Source organism: Salvelinus fontinalis, unplaced genomic scaffold (genome assembly GCF_029448725.1).
Source record: "Salvelinus fontinalis isolate EN_2023a unplaced genomic scaffold, ASM2944872v1 scaffold_0043, whole genome shotgun sequence".
Lineage (NCBI taxonomy): Eukaryota > Metazoa > Chordata > Actinopteri > Salmoniformes > Salmonidae > Salvelinus > Salvelinus fontinalis.
The window spans coordinates 425,435-449,109 of record NW_026600252.1 but is presented as its reverse complement, the minus strand read 5'-3'; the positions used below and the strand labels follow the sequence as shown (position 1 = coordinate 449,109).

Below are 23,675 nucleotides of genomic sequence, written 5' to 3'. Positions count from 1 at the left end.
CGGTCTTCTAGCCATCGCCGATCCACCTTTCATTTTCCATTTGTTTTGTCTTGTTTTCCTGCACACCTGGTTTGCATTCCCTCATTACTCGTCTTGCATATAACCCTCTGTTTCCCCCCATGTCTGTGTGTGGAATTGTATTATGGAAATGTATGTGTACTCCAGGCTGGTTTGCGCCGGGTTATTGTAACCTGTGTGTGTTTAGTTTTCTGAGTACCGTGTTTTGTTCGCCTCAATAAAGGGCTCCGTTTGCTACCCATTTCTGCTCTGCTGCGCCGGACTTCCCTGTAGCCAGTTACGCACTCCCTTACAAGTTGAATATTAGGTATATTTCTCAAACAGAGGGTGACCAAAGCATGACAGATAAACCTGAAGAGACTGATGACAATTGTATTAGAAAGACAGAATTGTCTACTATAAAAGTAAGCTTAATCTAAATGTAATCTAAATCGGTGCAGGGTCAAACAGCCAAAAAACATAACTGTCCAGTTTATATTTAGTAAAATGCGAACTTTGTGTTATTCGGGTATCCATTTAAAATGTTTATAGATCAAACAACACAAAAGGACCCTTATAAGCCAGAGTCTAAAATGAAAACTAAGCAAGAAATAAAATAAAAAATACAGTTGAATAGAACCGACACACAATTTACATATACTTACTGTAGTTCTGATAGCGATGAGATTCACAATCTGTACTTCCCAAAGAATCTGAAAATACAAATATTACATGATGGCTCAATCGAGAAATGTCTCCGCAAATGTGCAGGAAAACGAGGTAGCATTATATATAAAGGATGATAGGATATGTATTTGTGGCTGCTTGGTGACTGTAAACCACAAATGATTTTTTTTTTTAGATGCAGAAGTAAAAGTGATGTCAATTAATGGTAATGCTTTGCAAAGCAACAACTTTGGTTAAGTGTCTACATTTCATAAATCAGAGATGATAGTTTTGCTTATTTTAAGATAGTTCAATTTAAAAACTTTGGACTTAAGTAATTATGTGAATTTATTGTCATCATATCTCTTCTGATATCCAAAGATGATATTTCTCTAAATGTGATCAAGATTTTTCATTAGTAGTCTTCAATCAATGTGCCATATAAAACTAGGCTATTTCCTTTTTCACGCTGGTCACACATTTATACCATTGCAAGAAGATCATTGTGTAAGATCCAACAAGGAATTTGTGAAACTTATCAAGATAATACCGTTCAACAATACCGGCTCGACAAGCAAAGAAAAAGGAGCAGTAAAAATGTTTGAACAAAGAATCTTTAAACAGAATCAAATAAATAAATATGCTGCTGTTACGTAAAGTGTAAAAAGGCAAAAACAATTAACAAAATACAAGAAAATCATGACCAATTCATATATATTTGAGTTAGGAAAGGAGAGGTGGAGTAGGGTGGTGGCCAGTCTCTCATAGCAATCAGGATCCGGTTTCGCAGACACAGATTTAGCCAAGTCCTGGAATAAAAAGCACTTTCAAATGGAGAATCTCCATTGAGAATGCTTTTTAGAAATGGACTATGCTTTATCTGTGTTTGGGAAACTGACCCTAAACGTAAAAGTGTGGTTCACCTCAAACAGGTTTTTGACATACTACTGGGCGAGTCTTATATGACATAATATCTTCATGTCCACTCCTCATCATCAATCTGAACTCACCCATTGGCTTTAAAAATAAATTCTAAACAAAAATCTTGAAAAAAGGACAAGTTACTCAAAGAAGAAAGTGCCAAAATGAAGAAAAATCAAATTATCATCTCTAGCCCACTTTTAGGTACGGTGGGCATAAAAAAACTGTTTATTTCCTCAAATTTAGGCTTCTTGGATTTCATTATCATTTCCAATTGGGGGGAGCAAGGCTGCACAGAGTATCTGTACAAATGTTTATTTTAAGTCCACTGAATTTCAAATGAACTTTTTGCTCACCAATCTATGCCATGCCTTCTCAAGTGATGGAGAATCGGCACGAGTTTGATCAAAACGGGATGAAAATCTGTATGGGCTTGCGCTAGGGTAATGCGTTTTGTCAATTGAAGATGGGGCAAGATGGTGGGGTGTCAGTGAAACATGCAGACTTAATAAGGCAACGAGAGCCCACGGTGTATTATTTTCAAAAGTATCTGGATATACAGGGCCAACCGTTTACGGCGTTCTGCGCGAACGAGCATGAAACCACAACAAAAACACATTCCATTCAAACAAACACCTTACTAGGAAGCAGCAGATATAACAAAACATATATCAATACAAATAGAGTACGTGTCATCATTCTTCTCTTCATCTAAAATATTTCAGGCCAAGTAAAACATTCCCTGTAACGATGTACTGTAGGTTGAGAACCGTACTGTAAACAAGATTCCATTTGCAGTATACGAATTGCAGTTGGGTTGAATGCTTCCATTTTCTTCACATTTGTCTCAATAAAACGTTTCACAGTCTTCCACAATTAAAGAGTCCCTTTCACTGATTTATTGGGTCCAGGGTGTTTGAAGTAGTATCTGAGGAGAGAAAATAAATAAATAAATGCAACATTCAAGTCATGCTAACTACAGAGCAGGAAAAAACAACAAAAGTTAGTATATTTGATGAAAAAATTAATTAGGCATGATGGGGGGGGGGGGGGGGAAGCAGATGTAAAGCAGATGCACAGGAAAGCAGATGTAACCTAACAGCTAGGCCTTTCAACCTGAGGTTATGGGTGGCATCATCAGATAGAGGATTTCTGATCCAAGACAAAGGACAACATCTAAAACCACAAGTGAGCACATTCACAGGGCCTACGTTACATTTTATCACAGTTAACCTTTTAATCACAATAATTGCACTATTAAAAGCCTACGGTTAATTAAGCCAGTTGATTTCTCTGTTGCATGACCTAAAGGTGTGGCTTAAGCGCAAATGGGTGAGAGGAAGCCAGCGTGACACATCAAACCACTAGAGGCTCTTCATACTTCAAAGAAAAATCCTCCTCTGCACGGAGTAAACAAACATGGAGGGCCACCCGGCTCTTCCACATACTGAGGCCAGCTGAACTTGTTAGACCAACAGCTAGCCACTCCCAGAGGGAATATACAGTCTCAACAGTGTGTTTACTTAATCTGAAAGCCAGGCATCGAGTGCATATGTGTATGTAAAAACAGGTCGATAAACACCAAAACCTGGCAAACTTATTTATTTAGTCAAACAAAAGCCACACTCACTATGATAAATTAATTGTACTATAGTCTACTATAGTCTTTATCTTTCGTTACTCAGCAAAAACACACCGTCGTAATAAGGTAATATTTTGGTCATATGTGACACCTTTAATATTAAGAAGTTTGTTGTGACAATGTGATTTTGTTAGATGGGCACTCTTCACACTGGAATTTACAGTGCATTCGGAAAGTATTCAGACCCCTAGGCTTTTTCCACATTTTGTTACATTACAGCCTTATTCTAAAATGTATTAAATTGTCCCCCCTCATCAATCTACACACGATACCCTATAATGAAAAAGCAAAAAAAAACATGTTAATAGATTGCAAATGTATTAAAAATATAATAAATGGAAATATCACATTTACAAAAGTATTCAGACCCTTTACTCAGTACTTTGTTGAAGCACCTTTGGCAGCGATTACAGCCTTGAGTCTTCTTGGGTTGGACCCTACAAGCTTGGCACACCTGTATTTGGGGAGTATCTCCATTCTTCTCTGCAGATCCTCTCAAGCTCTGTCAGGTTGGATAGGGAGCGTCGCTGCACAGCTATTCTCTCCAGAGATGTTTGATCGGGTTCTAGTCCGGGCTCTGGCTGGGCCACTCAAGGACATTCAGAGACTTGTCCCGAAGCAACTCCTGCGTTGTCTTGGCTGTGTGCTTAGGGTCGTTGTCCTGTTGGAAGGTGAACCTTCGCTCCAGTCTGAGGTCCTGAGCATTCTGGAGTAGGTTTTCATCAAGGATCTCTCTGTACATTGCTCTTTTCACCTCTCCCTCCCTCCTGACTAGTCTCCCAATCCCTGCTGCTGAACAAAATCCCCACAGCATGATGATGCTGCCACCACCATGCTTCACCGTAGGGATGGTGCAAGGTTTCCTCCAAACATGACGCTTGGCATTCAGGTCAAAGAGTTCAATCTTGGTTTCATCAAACCAGAGAATCTTGTTTCTCATAATCTGAGAGTCCTTTAGGTGTCTTTTGGCAAACTCCAAGCAGGCTGTCATGTGCCTTTTACTGAGAACTGGCTTCCGCCCGGCCACTCTACAATAAAGGCCTGATTGGTGGAGTGCTGCAGAGATGGTTGTCATTCTGGAATGTTCTCCCATCTCTGGAACTCTGGAGCTCTGTCAGAGGGACCATTGAGTTCTTTGTCACCTCCCTGACAAAGGCCCTTCTCCCCGATTGCTCAGTTTGGCCAGGTGACCAGCTCTAGGAAGTGTCTTGGTGGTTCCGAACTTATTCCATTGAATAATGATGGAGTCTATTGTGTTTTTGGGGACCTTCAATGCTGCAGACATTTTTTGATACTCTTTCCCAGATCTGTTCCCCGACTTAATCTAGTCTCGGAGGTCAACGGACAATTCCTTCGACCTCATGGTTTGGTTTTTTCTCTGACATGCACTGTCAACTGTGGGACCTTATATAGACAGGTGTGTGCCTTTCCAAATGATGTCCAATCAATTGAATTTACCACAGGTGGCCTCCAATCAAGTTGTAGAAACATCTCAATGATGGTCAATGGAAACAGGATGCAGCTGAGTTCAATTTCGAGTCTCATAGCAAAGGGTGTGAATACTTATGTAAATAATGTGTTTCTGTTTATTATTTGTAATACATTTGCTAACATTTCTAAAAACCTGTTTTTGCTTTGTCTTTATGGGGCATTGTGTGTAGATTGATGAGGGAAAACAATTATGTAATCCATTTTAGAATAAGGCTGTAACGTCACAAAATTAGGAAAAAGTGAAGCGGTCTGAATACTTTCCGAATGCTCTGTATATGAACTTGATTACAGTTTAACATCGTCCACACAAAAAAAATCTTGTTTCTTTTAGAGCCTGGCTTGCTGAGAAGTTACTATAAAAGGAAGAAGGGGTTCACTTTGGACCACCATTAGCCAGTGTTGTGTTTGAGACCACCTAAAGACAGACCAATTCAAGACCAAGACCCGAGTCAAGGGCAAGATTGGAGGGGTGGGGGTACTGAGTCAAGACCTAGATGGAGAGACTGAGTCAAGACCAAGACGGGGGAGAGGGGTCCGAGACAGAGTCAAGACCATCAAAATTTGCATCCAATTCAATGTCGCAGCGCGACAGAGTTCCTTCTCAAAGAATTGATCAGGCTGTTGATTCTGGCCTGAAGAATGTTGTCCTAATTCTCTTCAAAGGCTGTACAAAGTTGCTGGATATTGACGAGAACTGGAACACGCTGTCGTACACGTCAATCCAGAGCATCCCAAACATACTAAATGGGTGACATGTCTGATGAGTATGCAGGCCATGGAAGAACAGGGACATTTTCAGCTTACAGGAATTGTGTACAGATCCTTGCGACATGCATTATCATGCTGAAACATGAAGTAATGGCGGAGGTTGAAAGGTGCGACGATGGGCCTCAGGATCTCGTCATGGTGTCTCTGTGCATTCAAATTGCCATTGATAAAATGCAACTGTCTTAGTTGTCCGTAGCTTATGCCTGCCCATACCATAACCCCACCGCCATCATGGGGCACTCTGTTCACAAAGTTGACACCAGCAAACTGCTCGCCCCCATGACGCCATACACATGGTCAGTGGTGGCCTTTTATTGTCCCCAGAAGTTCATAGGAACATGTCAAATTTGGTGTCAAATGAAAGCATCGACTTTCATTTTTATCAAGGTATACAATGCCTTCAGAAACTATTCACACCCGTCTACTTTTTCCACTTTATGTTTCAGCCTGAATTTAAAATGTATAAAAATGTACAAATTAATAACAAATGAAAAGCTGAAATGTCTTGAGTCAGTAAGTATTCAACCCCTTTGTTGTTATTATGGCAAGCCTAAATATCTTGAGTAATTAAAAAAAAATTAAGTTGCATAGACTAACCGTGTGCAATAATGGTGTTTTTGAATGACTATCCCATCTCTTTAGCCCACACATACAATTATCTGTAAAGTCTCTCAGTCGAAAAGGTAATTTAAAGAACAGATTCAACGACAAAGACCAGGGAGGTTTTCCAATGCCTCGCAAAGAAGGACACCTATTGGTAGATGGGTAAAAAAAATCATAAAAAGTAGACATTGAATTTCTCTTTGAAAGAAGTTATTACAGACGTTATTAATTACACTTTGGATGGTGTATCGATACACCCAGTCACTACAAAGATACAGGCGTCCTTCCTAACTCGCTTAGGGATTACACTATGACGCCAATGGTGTTTTTATGGCTGTGATAGGAAACTGAGGATGGATCAACAACATTGTAGTTACTCAACAATACTAACCTAATTGACAGAGTGAAAAGAAGGAAGCCTGTACAGAATAAAAATATTCCAAAACGTGCATCCTGTTTGCAAAAAGTCATTAAGGTAATACTGCAAAACATGTGGCAAAGAAATGCACTTTTTGCCCTGAATCCAAAACAACAAATCACTCTTCATATTTTCAAGCATGATGGTGGCTGCATCACGTTATGGGTATGCTTGTCATCGGCAAGGACTAGGGTGTCCTAGAGTAATAACTGGTTCAGTCTGCTGTCCACCTGACACTGGGAGACAAATCCACATTTCAGCAGGACAATAACCTAAAATGCAAGGCCAACTATACACTGGAGTTACTTACCAAGATGCCATTAAATGTTCCTGAATGGCCTAGTTAGAGTTTTGACTTAAATTGTCTTGAAAATCTATGGCAAGACTTCAAAGTGGCTGTCTAGCAATGATCAAGAACCAACTCAACAGTGCTTGATGATTTCTTAAAATAATAAAATGGGCAAATATTGCACAATTCAGGTTTGCAAAGCTCTTAGAGACTTACCCAGAAAGACTCACAGTTGTAGTCACTGCCGAAGGTGATTCTAAAATGTATTTACTCTGGGGATTGAGTACTTATCAAAATATCTTTGTGTTCTATTTCCCGTTATTACAAACAAAATAAACAAATCTTCCACTTTGACATGAGTATTTTGTGTAGGTTGTTGACAAAAATGACAAATCCATTTTAATCCCACTTTGTAATACAACAAAGCGTCAAGGGGTGTGATCTCTCTCTCTCTCTTAGTGAATTATATTAATATTTATGCATTTCCATATAATACAGATCAGGAACCCTTGATGTAATTCCTTTACTGGATGTAAACCCACTTCACCTACTGTTGTTCAATACTAAAATAAAATAAAAATATATTATTTCAAAATTCAAGTCATGTCATAGCTGACACCCCATTCCTTCTGCAGACATCTTTATATCTTAGTTCGGAACAGATCTTTTTGGAAAACATTGTCGCATAAAAAACGGAGGGAGATTTTATGTTGTTGCATCTGCACAGTTTTTCCAGTCAATGAGTTTGTAAAATGTTCTGTGTAAATTGTTCAAAGTAGCCCTTGTGCATAGAGTTGTATCGTTTGGCACACTTTGAATTCATAGATTTTTGTTTAGAATAGATTTAAAAGTGAAATCAGATTTAAAGCGAAATTCCGTCAATCCTGCAGATTGCCATTGTTGGGCTGCCAGTGGCAGATGTGTGCCCAGTGATTCTCTCCCGTGTCCCACAATCCTGTTATGCAACTAGTTTAATGGGGAATTGGAGACATTTGCTGACTCCACTGTTGCATAGCAGAGTTCGTATTTAGGTTAAATTGGGGGGGGGGGGGGGGGGGGGGGGGGTTCAACTTTTGTCTTACAGGAACACAGGCAATATCTTACTACTGATAACAACGCTCTTGTCTACACATGGATATGCCTATGGCGGATTTACGTTCGCACAGTGCATTCAATCCCTGACATAATGTAAGCAGTTTCCCATATGGAGCATTGACTTACAAGCAGAGTGTGTGTGTGTTTCTTCTCTTGTTCTGATTAGTTTTTCCTAAGTGCCGTGGTGTTATGAACAAAGCAAATAAAAAGGGTGCTTCTGGCTGTTATAAGACATTTACCATCAATAAAATGTTTTTGCTGGCTGGCACTTACATTATAATGTCTCTATCTCTACATAAAGAACTATTTATTGTGAGTCATTGACAAGTCAATTACAGTTTTTTTTCAACGAGGCAAGTCAGTTGAGAACAAATTCTTATTTACAATGACGGCCTACACCGGCCAAACCCGGATGACACTGGGCCAACTGCGCGCCACCCTATGGGGACTCCCAATCACGGCCGGTTGTGACACAGCCTGGATTCGAACCAGGGTGTCTGTAGTGACACCTCTAGAACCGAGATGGAGTGCCTTAGACCACTGCGCAACTTGTGAGAAATTACGAAAGAAATGACAAATTCCTATACCCAGTGACCTCGGTTTAATTTTGACCACCTCAAATACCTTTAGTAAGATAAATAAAATGGGTTGCAAAACGTAAACAGCAACTCTACAGTACGTGGGCATGTTAAGCTAATTTTGCTCATGTACACACACCCATGGTGTCGTTATTGGAAAGGGAGAATGATTAATCCTATTCCTTCACCAAGCCGATGTAGCAGCAGTGTAACGGTTTTCTTCCGTTGGTGAAGGAGAGGACCAAAATGCAGCGTGGTTAGTGTTCAACATGTTTAATAAACAAAGAGACGATAACATGAACACTATACAAAATACAAAATAACAAACGTGAAAACCGAGACAGTCCTATCTGGTGCAGAACACAAAGAAAGAAGACAACCACCCACAAACCCCAACACAAAACAAGCCACCTAAAAAAGATTCCCAATCAGAGACAACACAAAACACCTGCCTCTGATTGAGAACCATATTAGGCCAAACATAGAAACAGACAAACTAGACACACAACATAGAATGCCCACCCAGCTCACGTCCTGACCAACACTAAAACAAGTAAAACACACAAGAACTATGGTCAGAACGTGACAAGCAGTAACAGTCCTGTGTGTGTGTGAAGGGAGCAGAGCGGGGGATGGAGCAAAGGATGAATAGAGAAGGGGAAGAATGGGAGAGGAGAGACAGGCAGGCTACAAGAGCGGCAAAGGAAAAGGTCATAAGACTACTTTACACGGGGAGATAAGCTACCACCTCAAAAAAAGACAGCACCTCCCCATGACTTAACCTCCCCACACATTATCGGACTCAAGACACAGTATAGAGAAAATCAAATTATATCGGCTACAATATACTGCACACCAGGAACAACTCTCAACAAAACTGGGCTGTGGAGCAAAACAATTCAGATAGCACGCACATGCGGTTCAACGCTTCAGTGCTGAACAAAGGAAGCCTGTGATCATCCACTCCACCTCTTCTAAACACAGGCATTTGACAGATGGATTCGGGCCAAAGGGATGTAGGTTGGGTGGGGGAGGGGGGGGGGGAGTCGCTCGTGGCATAAGAGGTATCCTAGCATGTCTGGTGGAGAGAAACACAGGCAACCTTTCACTGGTTCACACAGGCAGACAGCGTGAGAGCAGATGCAGCTGGAGACATGCTGGAGACAACCAGGCTGCGACAACCTAAAACGAGTGGTTTAGTTGTGGAGTGGACTAGTCGGCTGAGATTGTCCTGAGAATGACACCCAGTGAACTGGCCTCTTCTAAATACTGTTATGGCAAGCCTTTAGTTTTTCAACTGCAAATGATGAAAATCTGAAAGACTGTTCAGGTTAGGCCTAAATAATCATACTTGTACGGTATGACAGAAAACCAACAAGAAGTAAGTAGGCCTACAAGATAACAGTATGCGGTAAGGGAGGAACAAGGAATTTGACTAGCTTGGAGCGATCTCTAGCTTGGAGAACATCATGAACAGACCATGAACACTCAGTCTGCAGGCCCTAAGGAAGAAATGTTAAGCACTGTAAAAGACAACTAATGAAAGCAATGCTGGCTAAAAGGTGGCGCCCCTTATCCAGAATGGGGAAGAACGCTCTGTATTCCTCAATCAGTTCAAACTGCTGGAGCTAAAGGAATTCAGTTGAAAACATCTGGGGAACAGACAGCACAGACATTTGGATCTTATCTATGAGCTGGTGCCCTGGCCAGACCATTCTGTCACGTTCGGTCACTAAGCAAACCCCCCTACTGCGGGTATGGAGGAATCTTTCAAAGCCCTTTTGTCAACTAAGCGGTGCTTGTGAATGATAAAACAAAGTACATGGAGACAAAACATAACCATTGCTAGTACGCAAAAAACCGCAAAACCAGGAACATCAAAAGGTCAAAAGATTAAATGTATAGATAAGTACCTGGGGGGAAAGAAGTATAGGGGGGGTGGGGTCATGCAGCACATGTGACCTTGTCCATCCTGTTTTGTAGCTCAAGCGCATCGGGCCGGTCCTGAGGGTTGACCGCTAGCATGTCCTGCAAAAGCTTCTTCACCCCGTCCGACATGGAGGACTTGCACCAGTATCCCAAATTATTCAGCGGAAACAAGCATAGAAAAAGGTTGCTATTATATTCTAAGTATTTTGGGTGACAACTTGGTTGATTAACAATATTGGGTTTTTAACGTTTTTTGTTGTTGTTTTAAATAAATGTGGGACACAAAAAGAGTCTGTGTAGAAAACCATTGCCCCCAAAAATATTGCTCCAAAAACTTTCAAAAGATTGTTCTGAAGTTTGCCCCCAAAAAAGTATTTTCCTATGAATGAAGCCACATAAAAACTCATGAAAACGCACAAAATCTGCTGAAATACCTTTAGTACATATTTGCACAAATTGAGTTGAGATTCTGTTGAATATTAGCACAATTAATTGACCTACACTACAAATTGAACAGCATTTTTAACACATCTGATTAGTACATAATAAATTCTGTAAAAACAACAATTATTTTGATCTGATTATGCTCATAAAATCACCAATGTCTCTATTCAATTATTATTTTTGTGTATTTCTCTGTGCGTTGATTGGTGGGGAAAAACAGGTCTACGTAGCCTACTGTAGGCTACACTACTTTTTTTAACGTCAACATTCGTTCAGAACAATTAGCTTGATAGCAAGAGAGAATGTCGCTCTCAAAAAGTATCAAAAGAAAGGTGGATAATGAAACCCGAAGTTTCATTATCCACCTTTCAGTACCTTCTTTTCCCAATGCCAAGCCAGTGCGTCAAATTTGCAATGGAAATGTCGCTGCTTGCAAATAATTTAATCTCAGACGTCATTATGAATCTAAGCATGGAACTTTCGCAGTGGCCCCGACGCACAAACATTGAAACATTAACTGCAAACTACAAACACAGCTTTTTTTGGCTGACATATTCTGTCACTTAAACGGGTTAAATCTGCAGCTACAAGGAAGAGGGGAAAAAGTTGTGTACATGGTGGAAAAACTTGAGGCCTTTACTAGGAAGCTTGAGTTGTTCGATTTGGACTTGTCATCTGGAAGGCTACTGCACTTCAGCACACTGAAGACACTACAGACAGAGGGACCAGGCCGCAGCATTGTCACAGAGGTGATGGAAGATTTCGTCAAGCAGCTGAGGGACAACTTCTACACTGGATTTGAAGACTGCAGCAGGCCCTACAGCAGACTGGGATCCTCTGGGAGAATTCTCCTCCCTTGCTAAAGAAACGATACCCTCGCTGGATGAGGCCGCAATTCAAACTGAGTTGATTGAATTCCAGACATCCAGCCAGATCAGGTATGCGCTCAGGAGTGCCGAGTCCTTGTGTGCGTTTTGGGTGGCATGCTCAGAGGAATAAAGCACAGTAGAGAAACGTGCATTTTATGCGCTAACAATGTTTGGATCAACTTACACCTGCAAGTCCTCACGACAGGAACCGTCTTTCACATAAGTCATACACATACACACATTAAAATCAGAACTATCTCACCCGACATCCACAAGATCGTGTCCGAGTAAGTAACTTAGTGGCCTACATGACTGTATTTAGTAAATACTAACATTATTGTGAGTGCCTATCCAGGGCTATTTAGGTCTCTTGCCAGGGTTGTGGAGCTGGTGGTGGCCAGTATTGTGGCGCTGGCTGCGGCCCAGGTTGTGGAGCTGGCTGCGGCCCGGGTTGTGGAGCTGGCTGCGGCCCGGGTTGTGGGCTGGCTGTGCTGGATCTAGGGGCTGTGACCCAGGAGGTGGAGGTGTCTGGGCAGGCTGAGCTGAACCTGGACCTGGCAGTGGCCTAATTGGTGATGCTGGCTGGGAGGGTTATATTGGGTTGATTCCCAGTAGCAGAGTATGTATTGGGCTATGTGGTTCCAGGAGAGGAAGGCTCTGATGGTGTTTGAGCTGTGTGGACAGGGAACTTGTCTGACTTCGTTTAGTGACTACTGACAGCACCCTCATCTGTCTGCTAATGTCCTGTCCATAGAAATATAGTGATCCTCTAACTGTGGCAATTTGATTGGTAAACTCAGGGGTACTACTCACAATGGCTGCCTGGTAATGTGATGCAATTTCCATGGAAATGTAGAATGTTCCTTCAAATTATGCTAACTGATGTGGCTCATGTCTTTTTTTCTGATGTCTGAGTTGATTCAACAAATCACAGCACAGATTGATGGGTACACTTCCTGCTTTTACTTCCTGCTTTGCTCCAATGTGTACACTCACAATGGCCGCCAGTCCACCCATTATTCCATCATTGACTTCAATGGGTTGGAATATTCCTGTTCTATTCCTTCTATTTCTATGTTCCTGCCAACATGCCTCCATCCTACTCCATCTCTGATCTTCGCTTACCCTCTCCTCGACATGGGCAGCCACTGTTGAGTATTGGACCTGTGGTGCCTGTTTGATGACTGCTGTGGTTGACAGAAGATACTGTTGTGGAGGGTAACTCAGGATGTAGCTCTCGAGCCTTCCTTGGATCCGTCGGTTCCTGCTGGGTCGGGAACATTGTCCATTGTTGGTTGTCCATGCTGGTTGTTGTCCATCGTATGGATCTCTGGAATAGGCCATGACGCAGCAGTTGTACACACGGCTTCGAAGGACCACTTGTGAATTATTAAACTATTTTGATGGTTGTACAATGCTGCCCTTAATCTTCCTGCACTCCAGGAATCCAGTTTGTGATGTTTAATGGAATGTTGTAAATGTGTGTTTGGTATCTGAACACACACAACAGTTGTAGAAAACTTGGAGACAATCTTCAGATGGACACCTCAGTAGGAAATCTCACTCTGGCTTGAAGGGGGACAGGGAGTGAGATGTGTGAACACCTACGATGTGATTGACTGAGAGAGTGTGTGACCGCATAGATACATACAAATGAATCAAATAATGGATAAAAGATTGAACTGTATGAGTGACGAGGTACCCAATATGTGATATAAGGCAGGGGACTAATTGTCACGACTTCCACCGAAGGTGGCTCCTCTCCCTGTTCGGGCGGCGCTCGGCGGTCGTTGTCGCCGGCCTACTAGCTGCCACCGATCCCTTTTCTTTTTCGTTTGGTTTTGTCTGTCTTGTGTTCACCTGTGTCTAGTTTAGGCTAATCAGTGGGGTATTTAATCTCGCCCTACCCGCTAGGTTTTGTGCGGGATTGTTTGTGTTACTGTCGTTAGCTTGGGTTGCGCTTTTCCCTGTTAAGCAGGTTTAATTTCACGGGACTGTTTTTCCCACACGTCAGTTTAGTAGAGGAGTGTGTTCCTCCGTTTTCGACTAGACTGCGTTCCTGTTTTCTAGTGGCTGCTTTTGTGGTCCTGTACCTGTTTTGTTGGTGTACCAGTAAATAAAACTCCCTTCTTGAAATTCTTGCTCTCCTGCGCCTGACTCCACACCCACCTCTCCTAGGGAGATACTGACACAAATACAATTATTATTGTGTAAAATGTGCAATTGCGCATGGTCTTTTGACCATTCCTGGAAGCTGAAAATGTCCCAATTCTTCCATGGCCTCACCAGACATGTCACCCATGTATAACATGAATGTATCGCAAATGAACGTGTAGCAACCGAAAGGTTGTGAGTTCAAATCTCATCATGGGCAATTTTAGCACATTTTCAACTACTTACTACTTTTTAGCTACTTTGCAACTACTTAGCATGTCAGCTAACCCTTCCCCTAACCCTAACCTTAACCCTTTACATAACATTAACCTGAACCCTTAAAACAACCTATAGCCTAGCTAACATTAGCAACCTAGCTAGGATTCGTAACGTATCATCCATTTTGCAAATTCGTAACATATTATACGAAATTCTCGGAGACCAGGTTGCAACGACGCACAGTAATTACCCTGTATTTTAGCCCATTGTTAAGAATGAGAATTGTTCTACTGATCAGACTAAATAAAGTAAATAGATAACAAAATCTCCTGAAAACAAGATTACATAAATCTGCCCCTATACACCTAACTTATTTATTGTCCCCCCTCTAGAATAAAACTTAACCTTTAAGATTGTGATTCACAATCTGTTTAACTTCCCTGCTAAAACATACTGTTGTCACATCTGCTCCTGCCACGCCCTCTAGTGCTCATCCGGTGTCTCCTTGACCTGCCGCCACTCCCTCAGTCCTCTCTCCCTCTCCCTCTCTCTCTCCCTCTCTGTGTGATTGTGTGGGCGGAGACAGGTGTGCTGGAGTCAGAGCAGATCCCCACTAGCTGCAACCTGTTCCATAATCAAGACCTCTACAAATACTCAGTCCTGCCACTTCCACACTTCCAGATCGTAATCTCTGCCCAGTTAGTCCACGGTTCTAGCCGTTTGTGCCTGGTTTCCCTTGCCTGACGCTGTTTTCCTCTCCGCTACAGTTCTGCCCGCTCTGACTCTGGTCCCTGTCTCCAGTCTGACTTCTCGTCAGTCCTGCTATTCTGTCCTGGATTCCCCACTCTATGCTCCCTTGGATTCCCCTCCGGACCTGCTTACCCTGTCCCCACACCACTCGCTCCAGCCTCAGCCTCAGCACCTGGTTTCCAGCAACCTGCCCGAGCTTCCCCTGGCCTGCACTCAATCTTCCCCCCGTGTTTCAATAAATACCTTGGTTACCTCATCCCAGTCTCCTCATCTGAATCTGCTCTTGGGTTCACCTGTTCCGCTCCGCGTGACAACTGTAGGTCTGTCTGCTGCCTTTTCATTGACACAGCCTAAATGGCAATCACCAAACGAGAGGACTAATGTGGATTAAATCATCTAGTATATACACTGCTCAAAAAAATAAAGGGAACACTTAAACAACACAATGTAACTCCAAGTCAATCACACTTCTGTGAAATCAAACTGTCCACTTAGGAAGCAACACTGATTGACAATAAATTTCACATGCTGTTGTGCAAATGGAATAGACAAAAGGTGGAAATTATAGGCAATTAGCAAGACACCCCCAATAAAGGAATGGTTCTGCAGGTGGTGTACACAGACCACTTCTCAGTTCCTATGCTTCCTGGCTGATGTTTTGGTCACTTTTGAATGCTGGCGGTGCTTTCACTCTAGTGGTAGCATGAGACGGAGTCTACAACCCACACAAGTGGCTCAGGTAGTGCAGTTCATCCAGGATGGCACATCAATGCGAACTGTGGCAAAAAGGTTTGCTGTGTCTGTCAGCGTAGTGTCCAGAGCATGGAGGCGCTACCAGGAGACAGGCCAGTACATCAGGAGACGTGGAGGAGGCCGTAGGAGGGCAACAACCCAGCAGCAGGACCGCTACCTCCGCCTTTGTGCAAGGAGGTGCACTGCCAGAACCCTGCAAAATGACCTCCAGCAGGCCACAAATGTGACTTGGAGTTACATTGTGTTGTTTAAGTGTTCCCTTTATTTTTTTGAGCAGTGTATATACGGGACACGACAAGACGAGGACAAAGGAAGTCTGACTGCTATGCCATCTTGGTAACAGACGATGGTGTCAAAAGGCTGCATTCTACAACAGGGACGGGAGTAATCGAATTTTGTTGACACGTAAAACAGTTCTACCATGCTGCTCTTTTTATACACTGAGCAGAGAAAGGTTCTCTCTCTCCATTCAGCCACTCGCCGTCTCTTTAAAACATGCATCCAATCCCCTTGATCCCTGACATAATTAGACCAATCATATGATTCAGTGTGCCGGGGTTCAGTGCTGTGGCAAGACAGGAAAATGATAGAGTTTCCGCTCGTGATGTTAAATTGCAGGCGCAGATGCTCCGATTTCAAAACAATTTGGAGTACATTTGAAAAGTTAACACGCTGACTATACAATGGACCAATTAGAAAAATAAAAGCAGTACTTTTCAATGTGTGTGAGATTAGGGTCAAATGCATGTGTCTCGCGGCCAATGTGTGAGTTGGCAGCTCTGCATTGCGGCATGCAATGCTGAATGTGTGCTTTCGACATCAGCCAACTAACTAGCTAGCTAGTTAACGTTGGACACTAGCAATAGCTAACACGTGATCTCGTCAGCTGTTCAGACAAACAACTAAAGTTAAACTAACTAGTTAGTTCAGGAATGTGTCCATTATGAAGTCCCGCACAGATTTTAAAAATCCTGAATTGGTGTTCTGGCTAGCCAGCTAATGAAAAATTATGCAAATCATATTTTTTTAATCTGTTTTCTTTCAGGGACTAATAAGGGCAATTCATGCTTTGGCAGGAGACAGCAATCCTTTACGTGGACCACAAAAAATATGAAATACTTATGATGCTTAAGTGACAACGAACAACAAATATATATAAAGATAACTTTATTCCATTACTCAACAATATGAAAGCAGATCTAATTAAATGGAATAGTCTTCCCATAAATCCTACAGGTAGCATAAACCTCTTTAGAATGGCATGGCGCCAAAGTTTTTCTAATTATTTTCGGTAATACCAATTTAAAGACATTCTTTAAAAAAGTATACTCTGTAACGGTCCTGACCAGTTTTATGTTGTTTTTGTATGTGTAATTGGTCAGGGCGTTAGTTTTGGGTGGGCAGTCTATGTTATCTGTTTCTATGTTGGTTTTGGGTTGCCTGGTATGGCTCTTGATTAGAGGCAGGTGGTTTGCGTTTTCCTCTAATTAAGAGTCATATTTAGGTAGGGCGTTCTCACTGTTTGTTTGTGGGTGATTGTCTTCCGTGTCTGTATGTTCTTTCGTACCACACGGGACTGTTTCGGTTTATGTAGTCTGTTTCCATTTCGTGCGTTCTTCGTGTCAATGTAAGTTCTCATGTTTAGGTCAGTCTACGTCGTTTGTTATTTTGTATCATTTCAAGTGTAGTTCGTGTTCGTTTTTCGTCTTTGTCTATTTTGTTTATTTAATAAATCATTATGTGTTCAAACTTCGCTGCGCCTTGGTTCCCTCAATACTCCTCCTTTTCCGAAGATGGAGAGGAGGAGGAACGCCGTTACAGAATCACCCACACGCTAAGACCAAGCGGCAAGGGAAAAATAAACGGAGTAAGGGACAGGAGAAGAAGGAGCAATGGACATGGGACGATTTATTGGAAGGAAAAGGTGTCTACACATGGGAGGAGATCCTGGCTGGTAGAGATCGCCTTCCATGGGAACAGCTGGAGGCACTGAGGAGAGCAGAGGCTACCGGAGAGAGGAACCGGAGCTATGAGGGAACGCGTCTGGCACGGAAGCCCAAAAAGCCCGTAAGTAATTCCCAAAAAATTCTTGGGGGGAGGCTAGGAGGTAGTGGGCCAAGGGCAGGTAGGAGACCTGCGCCCACTTCCCAGGCTTACCGTGGAGAGCGGGAGTACGGGCAGGCGCCGTGTTACGCAGTAGAACGCACGGTGTCTCCTGTACGAGTGCATAGCCCAGTGCGGGTTATTCCACCTCCCCGCACTGGTAGGGCTAGATTGGGTATTGAGCCAGGTGTCATGAGGCCGGCTCAACGCGTCTGGTCTCCAGTGCGTCTCCTCGGGCCGGCATACATGGCACCTGCCTTACGCATGGTTTCCCCGGTTCGCCTACATAGCCCGGTGCGGGTTATTCCACCTCCCCGCACTGGTCGGGCAACCGGGAGCATTCAACCAGGTAAGGTTGGGCAGGCTCAATGCTCAAGAGTGCCAGTACGCCGGTCCGGTATTTCCGGCGCCACCTCCCCGCCCCAGCCTAGTACCTACAGTGTCTACACTACGCACTAGGCTACCAGTGCGTATCCTGAGCCCTGTTCCTCCTCCACGCACTCTCCCTGTAGTGCGTGTATCTAGCCCGGTGCCTCCAGTTCCGGCACCACGCACTAAGCCACCTGTGCGTCTCCAGAGCCCTGAACACACTGTATCTTCTCCCCCTACTAATCCTGATGTGCTTGTCCTCAGCCCGGTGTCACCAGTGCCGGTACCTCGCATCAGGTATAGAGTGGGCTTTGAGAATGCAGTGTGCCCTGTTCTTGCTCCCCGCACTAGTAGGAAGGTGCTTATCCTTAGCACGGTGCCTCCAGTTCCGGCACCACGCACCAGGTCTACAGTGCTCCGTATCCGGCCAGAGCCATCCGTCTCCCCAGCGACATCTGAGCCATCCGTCTCCCCAGCGCCATCTGAGACATCCGTCTCCCCAGCGCCATCTGAGCCATCCGTCTCCCCAGCGCCATCTGAGCCATCCGTCTCCCCAGCGCCGTCTGAGCCATCCGTCTGCCATGAGCCTGCAAAGCCGCCCGTCTGCCATGAGCCTGCAAAGCCGCCCGTCTGCCATGAGCCTACAGAGCCATCCGCCAGACAGGAGCCGCTAGAGCCGCCCGCCAGACAGGATCTGCCAGAGCCGCCCGCCAGACAGGATCTGCCAGAGCCGCCCGCCAGACAGGATCTGCCAGAGCCGCCAACCAGACAGGATCTGCCAGAGCCGCCAACCAGACAGGATCTGCCAGAGCCGTCAGAGAGCCATGAGCAGCCAGAGCCGTCAGAGAGCCATGAGCAGCCAGAGCCGTCAGAGAGCCATGAGCAGCCAGAGCCGTCAGAGAGCCATGAGCAGCCAGAGCCGTCAGAGAGCCATGAGCAGCCAGAGCCGTCAGAGAGCCATGAGCAGCCAGAGCCGTCAGAGAGCCATGAGCAGCCAGAGCCGTCAGAGAGCCATGAGCAGCCAGAGCCGTCAGAGCGCCATGAGCGTCGAGAGCCGTCAGCCTGCCATGAGCGTCGAGAGCCGTCAGCCTGCCATGAGCGTCGAGAGCCGTCAGCCTGCCATGAGCGTCGAGAGCCGTCAGCCTGCCATGAGCGTCGAGAGCCGTCAGCCTGCCATGAGCGTCGAGAGCCGTCAGCCTGCCATGAGCGTCGAGAGCCGTCAGCCTGCATAGACCTGCCAGAGTCCCTCAGCCAGGATCTGCCAGAGTTTATCAGCCGGGACCTGCCCCTTGTCCCGGTGCTGCCCCTTGTCCCGGTGCTGCCCCTTGTCCCGGTGCTGCCCCTTATCCTGGTGCTGCCCCTTATCCTGGTGCTGCCCCTTGTCCCGGTGCTGCCCCTTGTCCCGGTACTGCCCATTGTCCCGGTGCTGCCCCTTGTTCCGGTGCTGCCCCTTGTTCCGGTGCTGCCCCTTGTCCCGGTGCTGCCCTTTGTCCCGGTGCTGCCCCTTCTCCTGGTGCTGGATGTTTATTTAGGGGATGTGAGTTTTAGGGTGGGCATTGGGAGGGGAAGACAAAAACGGGGAGTGACTATGGTGGTGTGGGGACAGCGTCCAGAGCCGGAGCCACCACCGTGGTCACCTGCCCACCCAGACCCTCCCCTGGACTTTGTGCTGGTGCGCCCGGAGTTCGCACCTTGAGGGGGGGGTTATGTAACGGTCCTGACCAGTTTTATGTTGTTTTTGTATGTGTAATTGGTCAGGGCGTTAGTTTTGGGTGGGCAGTCTATGTTATCTGTTTCTATGTTGGTTTTGGGTTGCCTGGTATGGCTCTTGATTAGAGGCAGGTGGTTTGCGTTTTCCTCTAATTAAGAGTCATATTTAGGTAGGGCGTTCTCACTGTTTGTTTGTGGGTGATTGTCTTCCGTGTCTGTACGTTCTTTCGTACCACACGGGACTGTTTCGGTTTATGTAGTCTGTTTCCATTTCGTGCGTTCTTCGTGTCAATGTAAGTTCTCATGTTTAGGTCAGTCTACGTCGTTTGTTATTTTGTATCATTTCAAGTGTAGTTCGTGTTCGTTTTTCGTCTTTGTCTATTTTGTTTATTTAATAAATCATTATGTGTTCAAACTTCGCTGCGCCTTGGTTCCCTCAATACTCCTCCTTTTCCGAAGATGGAGAGGAGGAGGAACGCCGTTACATACTCGGTCATAAGATTTGATATGGGAAAATAAAATTCATAGAATAAAAAATTACATTTGACATCTTCCTAAGTTTGAGGGTGGTTTTAACCTTCCATACTTGGAATTGTATCAACTCGCTACCCAAGGCTTTTACTTCCCACAAATACAGTGCATTCGGGAAATATTCAGATCCCTTGACTTTTTCCACATTTTGCAGCCTTATTCTGTGTTACAGCCTCATTCTAAAATCGACTAAATAGTGTTTTCCCCTCATCAATCTACACACAATACCCCATAATAAGGAAGCAAAAACAGGTTGTTAGATTTTTTTGCAAATTTATTACAAAAAAAAACATGTAAATATAACATTTACATAAGTTACAGTTGAAGTCGGAAGTTTACATACACTTAGGTTGGAGTCATTAAAACTCGTTTTTCAACCACTCCACAAATTTCTTGTTAACAAACTACAGTTTTGGCAAGTCGGTTAGGACATCTACTTTGTGCATGACACAAGTAATTTTTCCAACAATTGTTTACTGACAGATTAATTCACTTCTATTTCACTGTATCACAATTCCAGAGGGTCAGAAGTTTACATTCATGAAGTTGACTGTGCCTTTAAACAGCTTGGAAAATCCCAGAAAATTATGTCATGGCTTTAGAAGCTTCTGATAGCCTAATTGACATGATTTGAGTCAATTGGAGGTGTACCTGTGGATGTATTTCAAGGCCTACCTTCAAACTCAGTGCCTCTTTGCTTGACATCATGGGAAAATCAAAAGAAATCAGCCAAGACATCAGAAAAAAAATTGGAGACCTCCACAGGTCTGGTTCATCTTAGGGAGCAGTTTCCAAATGCCTGAAGGTACCACGTTCATCTGTACAAACAATAGTATGCAAGTATAAACACCATGGGACCACGCAGTAGTCATACCGACCAGGTGGCGAATCGCATCTCTGCATGTCTGGCAGACATATCAGTGTGGATGACGGATCACCACCTCAAGCTGAACCTCGGCAAGACGGAGCTGCTCTTCCTCCCGGGGAAGGACTGCCCGTTCCATGATCTCGCCATCACGGTTGACAACTCCATTGTGTCCTCCTCCCAGAGCGCTAAGAACCTTGGCGTGATCCTGGACAACACCCTGTCGTTCTCAACTAACATCAAGGCGGTGGCCCGTTCCTGTAGGTTCATGCTCTACAACATCCGCAGAGTACGACCCTGCCTCACACAGGAAGCGGCGCAGGTCCTAATCCAGGCACTTGTCATCTCCCGTCTGGATTACTGCAACTCGCTGTTGGCTGGGCTCCCTGCCTGTGCCATTAAACCCCTACAACTCATCCAGAACGCCGCAGCCCGTCTGGTGTTCAACCTTCCCAAGTTCTCTCACGTCACCCCGCTCCTCCGCTCTCTCCACTGGCTTCCAGTTGAAGCTCGCATCCGCTACAAGACCATGGTGCTTGCCTACGGAGCTGTGAGGGGAACGGCACCTCAGTACCTTCAGGCTCTGATCAGGCCCTACACCCAAACAAGGGCACTGCGTTTATCCACCTCTGGCCTGCTCGCCTCCCTACCACTGAGGAAGTACAGTTCCCGCTCAGCCCAGTCAAAACTGTTCGCTGCTCTGGCACCCCAATGGTGGAACAAACTCCCTCACGACGCCAGGACAGCGGAGTCAATCACCACCTTCCGGAGACACCTGAAACCCTACTTCTTCAAGGAATACCTAGGATAGGATAAAGCAATCCTTCTGCCCCCCCCCCCCCTTAAAAGATTTAGATGCACTATTGTAAAGTGGCTGTTCCACTGGATGTCATAAGGTGAATGCACCAATTTGTAAGTCGCTCTGGATAAGAGCGTCTGCTAAATGACTTAAATGTAATGTAAATGTAATACCGCTCAGGAAGGCGATGCGTTCTGTCTCCTAGAGATGAACATACTTTGGTGCAAATCAATCCCAGAACAACAGCAAAGGACCTTGTGAAAATGCTTGAGGAAACAGGTACAAAAGTATATATATCCACAGTATATATATATATAGTATATATATCCAACGAGTCCTATATCGACATAACCTGAAAGGCCGCTCAGCAAGGAAGAAGCCACTGCTCCAAAATCGCCATAAAGAAGCCAGACTACGGTTGGGGACAAACTGCACATGGGGACAAAGATTGTACTTTTTGGAGAAATGTCCTCTGGTCTGATGAAACAAAAATAGAAATGTTTGGCCATAATGACCTTTGTTATGTTTGGAGGAAAAAAGGGAGGCTTGAAAGCTGAAGAACACCATCCCAACAATGATGCACGGGGGTGGCAGCATCATGTTGTGAGGTGCTTTGCTGCAGGAGGGACTGGTGCACTTCACAAAATAGATGGCAGTCATGAGGATGGAAATTTGTGGATATATTGAAGCAACATCTCAAGACATCAGTCAGGAAGTTAAAGCTTGATCGCAAATGGGTCTTCCAAATGGACAATGACCCCAAGAATACTTCCAAATATTGTGGCAAAATGGCTAAAGGACAACAAAGTCAAGGTATTGGAGTGGCCATCATCAGGCTCTCCCATAGAAAATGTTTTGGCAGAACTGAAAAAGCGTCTGCGAGCAAGAAGGCCTACAAACCTGACTCAGTTACACCAGCTCTGTCAGGAGGAATGGGCCAAAATTCACCCAACTTATTGTGGGAAGCTTGTGGAAGGCTACCTGGAACATTTGACCCAAGTTAACCAATTTAAAGGCAATGCTACTAAATACTAATTGAGTGTATGTAAGCTTCTGACCCACTGGGAATGTGATGAAAGAAATAAAAGCTGAACTAAATCATTCTCTCTACTATTATTCTGGCATTTCACATTCTTAAAATAAAGTGGTGATCATAACTAACCTAAGACAGGGAATTTTTACTAGGATTACATTTCAAAAATTGTGAAAAGCTGAGTTTAAATGTATAAGGTGTATGTAAACTTCTGACTTCAACTGTATGTATACAGTGTATATATTAACAAACAGTATAGTTAGCAGTAAAAAATATACCCTCTAATACAATTGATAGATAATTTAAAGGTCACTTAAAAATGACAGTGAGTACAGATTATAACTAATTTGATTCAACATTGCAATATAGAAATTAAAAGCACATAATACATTTGTCTCTGAAAACTACTTTTAATTTGACTATTCATAGTGCACTGATCTGGTGCCGAGACCATGTCTTTCAATGTAGACTGTGCTTACAGGATGCTTTGCGCACAGAGATCTTGTCAGCTTCTGTGACAAAGTTCCTTGCTCTATAATGTTTGAGGAGCTGTCTCCAAGCGCCACTGCGGCTCAACAACTCTTGGTTACCTTTTAAGAAAGGAAGAAAATACATTTTAAAATGACACTAGTTTAGATTAGGCTTACTCTAATGATCTTAACACTAAGCCCTGGATGAA

At 44.1% G+C, this 23,675-nt stretch overlaps 1 protein-coding gene across 1 annotated transcript in view; it reads right to left on the bottom strand.

Annotated features, from left to right (window-relative positions):
* Nucleotides 1-21,960: 21,960 nt before the first annotated feature.
* LOC129842485 (helicase with zinc finger domain 2-like) overlaps nucleotides 21,961-23,675 on the bottom strand; it is a 43,050-nt gene continuing 41,335 nt past the window's right edge. The window contains exon 20 of the mRNA XM_055911052.1: nucleotides 21,961-23,586. Within this exon, the coding sequence (XP_055767027.1) occupies nucleotides 23,456-23,586 (131 nt within the window). The 3' untranslated portion in view covers nucleotides 21,961-23,455. The remainder of the gene's footprint in view (nucleotides 23,587-23,675) is intronic.